This window comes from Labeo rohita, chromosome 23, assembly GCF_022985175.1.
Source record: "Labeo rohita strain BAU-BD-2019 chromosome 23, IGBB_LRoh.1.0, whole genome shotgun sequence".
Classification (NCBI taxonomy): Eukaryota; Metazoa; Chordata; class Actinopteri; order Cypriniformes; family Cyprinidae; genus Labeo; species Labeo rohita.
Window position 1 is genome coordinate 7,659,271 of NC_066891.1, and position 5,157 is coordinate 7,664,427.

General features: G+C 35.7%; 1 protein-coding gene across 1 annotated transcript; it reads right to left on the bottom strand.

Annotated features, from left to right (window-relative positions):
* Nucleotides 1–469: 469 nt before the first annotated feature.
* On the bottom strand, nucleotides 470–4,539 carry hoxc11a (homeobox C11a). The gene is made up of 2 exons (XM_051096127.1): nucleotides 2,913–4,539; nucleotides 470–1,630 (listed from the first exon to the last, which is right to left on the bottom strand). Exons 1-2 carry the CDS (start codon nucleotides 3,742–3,744, stop codon nucleotides 1,398–1,400), a joined length of 1,065 nt encoding a protein of 354 aa, XP_050952084.1. The 5' UTR covers nucleotides 3,745–4,539; the 3' UTR covers nucleotides 470–1,397.
* Between the last annotated feature and the right edge of the window lie 618 nt (nucleotides 4,540–5,157).

The window sequence follows — 5,157 nt, forward strand, 5'->3', positions numbered from 1 at the left end:
TCAATTTTTTAATTGTCTCAGTTTTTGTCCAAGCAGCCGGACTTTCTTGTTTACTATTTACTGCGGAAGTGAACACCATTCCCCTCAAACAGACGGTGCAATTAAGTCGGAAAAAAAGGCAATTTAGGGCCCTGACTTTATTGCAGTGTCTAGACTACAAGAGTGGCGATTCCATTTAGAAGGTACTAAAAGACGTTATCGAAATGCTCTCTAAATATTTGACGTGTCTTATGCATCCATTTCTTGGACATTATTATAATTTTTATTTCTTGTTTTGATAAAGCTATTAATCAAAACTACTGACAAATATTTTTATTTGACATTTCTTAGGCTAAATTCTTTCAACACAGATCTAAATATTAAACATATTTATTAGTCAGTTTTCATTGCAAAACAGCAATAGCTTAATATTGATAAGACTTGAACTATCGTGTAAAAGGGAGACGACGAATGGAGAGAGATGGAGCAAGAGAGAGAGTTTTCATTACTTGGCAGTGGTCAGTTTATTATATCTCCTCTTAGTTCTCTATTTTCACTGCATATTCACATTCACAATTTTTACTTCACCATAGACTACCTTTTATTTTTTATTTTTTTAAATCAAGTCACAATTGACATATAACATGTTTACCTTTATTTCTGTTTATTTTGGTTAATATGTAGTACACAGGCCAAATCGGATCGCTGAGCTATCCCTCCGAAATAAATGAGAACTTTGGGCGTACAGCAAATAATTTAAAGAATCGAACGACAAAGCTCACAAGGCTGCAAAGGCAATGTAAAGAAAAATAGCAGCAGGGATAGGGTGAGGATACTCAAAATAACATTATATTTACATTCACGAATGCACAATGCATAATCTCTGTACAAGGAATACAATATTACAGATTGTACAAGTCACAGTTCTGAATGGTGAAAACATAAAAAAGTATGACATCTCCAGATTCGAACCAGAGTCGAGTGTATGTGTTTTAATGTACATATATACAACCATAAAAGGATAGAGGGTACACTTTCATAATATATTATAGTAGGCTATTTTGTGACCATTTTCAAAGTGAAGACTTTAAACATTTCACTTAAAAGACGTGTCACGTACATTTAAAAAAAAAAAAAAAAAAAAAAAAAAAAAAAACTTTGTAAGGTGTACGATTTAGTTTGTGAATCACAAACTAGAAATGCCGGTTTAATTTGATATTAAGTAAATTTGCATTTTCTGTCTCCACCCTCAGCCATTACAACTCTGTTAGCCTTCAAACAATCTAACAGTTTTTAGTACTGTTGCTGGCTGTAACAAATACATTTTCTAAGTATTTAATTAGCTTGATGGGCATATTGAGATATACGTAATTTTAGTTTGCAGAGATATTAAATAAAAGGCAACGCCATTTCAACAGTTACAATAACGGATTCCCAGAGAAATACTGCAGGCGATCTCTGCTTAATTTCTTTTCTTTCATTCTACGGTTTTGAAACCATATTTTGACTTGTCTGTCAGTAAGGTTTAACATCCTGGACAGCTGCAGCCTTTTCTCTTTGTTGATGTAAACGTTAAAGAAAAATTCTCGTTCCAGTTCACGAATCTGAAACTTGGAGTATGGACATCTCTTCTTTCTTGTGCGCGGGGTACCTTGGGATAATCAAAAAAGACAACTTTAATGATCACGTTATAAAACTTTTTTTTCTGCAATAACACAATGAGATATTCATAAATACACAACACATTTAATTTTTATTTTTTACTGGAAGCCGAATTTGTAATTTCCAGTGTCACCAAATGCCTCATAGATTGCATCTAAGGTTACAGATGTAAGGAAGCAGACCCAACTATGTATGTTACTCCGATGCAAAACTATAGCCGTGGGTAAATAGTAGAAAAACTATAAATGAAGGCTAATTGAAAGAAGAAAACACACACACACACAAGTTAAACGATGTAAAACTGTGAACAAATTAAGTGTCATTAATAGATGACAGGCTAGTTTTTTTTAATACTTGAAACTCTACAGTGACTTTCTTTACTGCCTGTATTTTTCCTATTTGTGTATCATATTAATTAATAAATGTGTTTCGCAAATTATAGGACCCTTGACCGTATATACGTTAAAATATGTTCTTTTTTTAACTGCAAAGAAATGCTGTGGGCCTGGGGTAGTGTCTCCTGTAAATGGCCGTGAATGTTAGCTTCTTTACTGCAAACTATACTAATAGTTTAAGAAGCGCCGCAATGACAAAACAGCAAAAATGTAAAATATCCAATAATATCTTCTGAAAGGTAACTACGACAGAAACTTTACACTGCAATGTATTTCCAAAAAGAAAAATGCTGTTCAAAAACTATTTTATTTACAGATAGATAGATAGATAGATAGATAGTTGATAGATAGATAGTTAGATAAAGATAGATAAATAGATAGATAGATAGATTTGACAGTCATTAGCACTGGGCAAGCACTAACATTGTATAGCCATTGACTGTGCACCTCAAGCCCACGGTAACTCAAGTCACAGCACGTTTAAAAGCTAATAAGGACTTAGCTAGTTTACATTCGAGCTGCTAAAACAAAATTCACAGTATGCCAAAAGTAATGTTCTGCCCAATTGGTTTTTACCCCCGACAGCTAAACGAGAAAATCCCTCGCAATGCTCAACGCAAGTTCATGATCAAAGTTAGCATTTGTCACAATAGCGCGCTCTTAAAATTTCACAGACTCTGGGATAGTAGCGTCTGTGTATAACATCCTCTTTTTTCAAAGCGCTTTCCCATCGTAAAAATTCTTTTCGTTGGAGGAAAGAGCTTTGTAGGTTATAATAAAATCCTTTGAATGCTTATAAAACTCCACATAAAATCTGACCGACAAAACACCGGGCTAGTCCCTTAACCTTTCCCCATTTACAGCTTCGGTACCTACTCGAATGGCTGCTCTTGCTTGCGTTCCCGTCCTTTGTAGCTGCTGAAGTGCACGAGCCCGAATTTGTGTGTTCCTCCTCATCCTCTGGGTCCTTTTCCGGCTCTTGCGCTGCGGAAACAGCTGTGGGTTGCTGGGACGAAGTCTCTAATTTGTTCATCTCGCTCTTTTGTAAACAATGTTCTGACTGATTGTCCGTGCTACAATAGGCGGTTTCAAAAAAGCGGTCAAAACCTTGAGGGAGCACGTTGTTTTTCCCCACGCCGGTGTAGAACCCGGTGGACGGGTGGCTAGAGTTCGGATGATGCTGGTGGTGGTGGTGGTGGTGGCTGTACACACTCTCGTTTTTCATGAGCATTTCTGTCATGGTGGATGGCGGAAGACAGTCTCTGTGCACCAGATCTTCTCCTGAATAGCACGATGCATAGTTGGTTCTGTGGTGCCACTTGCTGGACGGGTCCAAACCATAGGAAACATCTCGCACGGGTTGCACTTGAGACAGATTTGTGGAATAGGGGTATGTGATTTGTCGCGAGGGCCCCTGTGGAAGGAACGAAGAGACGGCGGAAAATTCGGGAACGTAGTAGGTGCAGCTGGGGAGGTAGATGTTGGAGGCACAGCCCGTCCTGTCCCCAAACTCGGATGTCCGGTCTTTACGCGTCTGGGAGCAGAAGTTGCCCAGATTAACAGAGTTAAACATCTTTCTCCTGTAGTCCGTACTACAGATATGATGTTTTGGATTCGAGCTGCAGAAGGAGAAAATTTGGGAAGGCGAGATGACGCGCAATCCGTCTAAGTCGCCCCGCAACACGTGATCGAAAGTAGATATTGTCATATATCAATTTGGAACACATGGATGCGTAGGAGTGGTTCAGCTGGGTAAGATCTGTGAGATTCAAACGATTAATTTTCAAATCATGTAAGACCATGTAAAACAGTAACACCTCTGGTTGTTGTTTTAAGAGAGTTTTGTAAGAACGAAGAGACGTATTTTCTATTTATGTGTACGTGTGTTGGAGCCTCTATAGGTATTGAGTAACGCTGATTTTATGAGTCTGAGACAACACATTTTGTTTTTATGTACATCGTAGCATGTATGTTTTAATCCTTCGCATGTAACCAAACAATTAAAACTTTAAAAGAACGACTGTTAATTATGACTGGTATGATTTATTATTGTGTTGTTGTGATTGCTGCACTGCTAATGTTCAAGGGTCGAGCCTTACCGCATTTTCAAGTTGCTTTTGTTCAAATGCATAGCATTTTTATGACATTCCATGTCACATTGCATATAAATATATATGCGTTAAACCTATAGAGCACGTATATATTTATACATGGTCTGATAAGCAAATATGCCTTACAGATGTCACGTGTCAGCTCCACCCAGTTCTTGAATATAATAATAGAACATTTGTGAGTTTGTCTTTTTTTTGTTGAGATAAAAATATTAGGAACTTGTGCAGAAAATGACCTCTGAATCTACCCGGAAATTTAAGTCATTGCTTGTATAAAAACTGATCTTTATGTTTACGTTTGGATATGGTTTAATTTTAAACTGGGAAAAACTTTTCTCTTGGTTTTAGGAAATTAAAAATTAGTGCTATGAACGATGCCACCTATGATTGAAGATGACTTTATCGTGAATGTAAAACACTGTTTTTTATCGAATGGAACTAATAAATAAATAAATAAAATTATGTGTAATGTACTATTGTGTTCGACCTTCCTTACACTTAAGCACCACACGTTTTGGCATTTAACATGTGTAAAGTACGTCAAATGATCCCTTGGATATTTTAAATCTCTGAGACCATTTTATGAGAGGCATCTGTTTAAGGCAAAACATGCTATCCAGTTTCAATATGTACCCTCCAGCGTCTATTAAAATGAGCCTAAAATGTTTTTATTTTATTTTATTTATTTATTTATTTTTTTTTTTTTGTGGCAGAATGTTGAAAATATTGATTTTAATTTAAAAGTCCTTTTTAATATTGGAAGATCTATATCTACAGTAACCATCTATACTAACACACATTTTGCTAACATTGCAGAGCATGCTAATCCATTCAAATTTAGAACTAACTCTATTTCGTGAACTATAATAATAATAATATGAATAATTATAATTAATTATAATGAATAATATAATTATAATAAATAAAATGATTTCAGAATGTAGAACTCGCTTTAAAATATTTATTTATTTTTGATTACCTATTAGTTCGTCTACAAATATGTGAAGATG

Coding starts and splice junctions, on each gene's coding strand:
- hoxc11a (XM_051096127.1), bottom strand. CDS start 3,744: ATGACAATATCTACTTTCGATCACGTGTTGCGGGGCGACTTAGACGGA. Junction 1,631..2,912: donor AAGCAAGAGCAGCCATTCGA/GTAGGTACCGAA, acceptor GATTATCCCAAG/GTACCCCGCGCACAAGAAAG.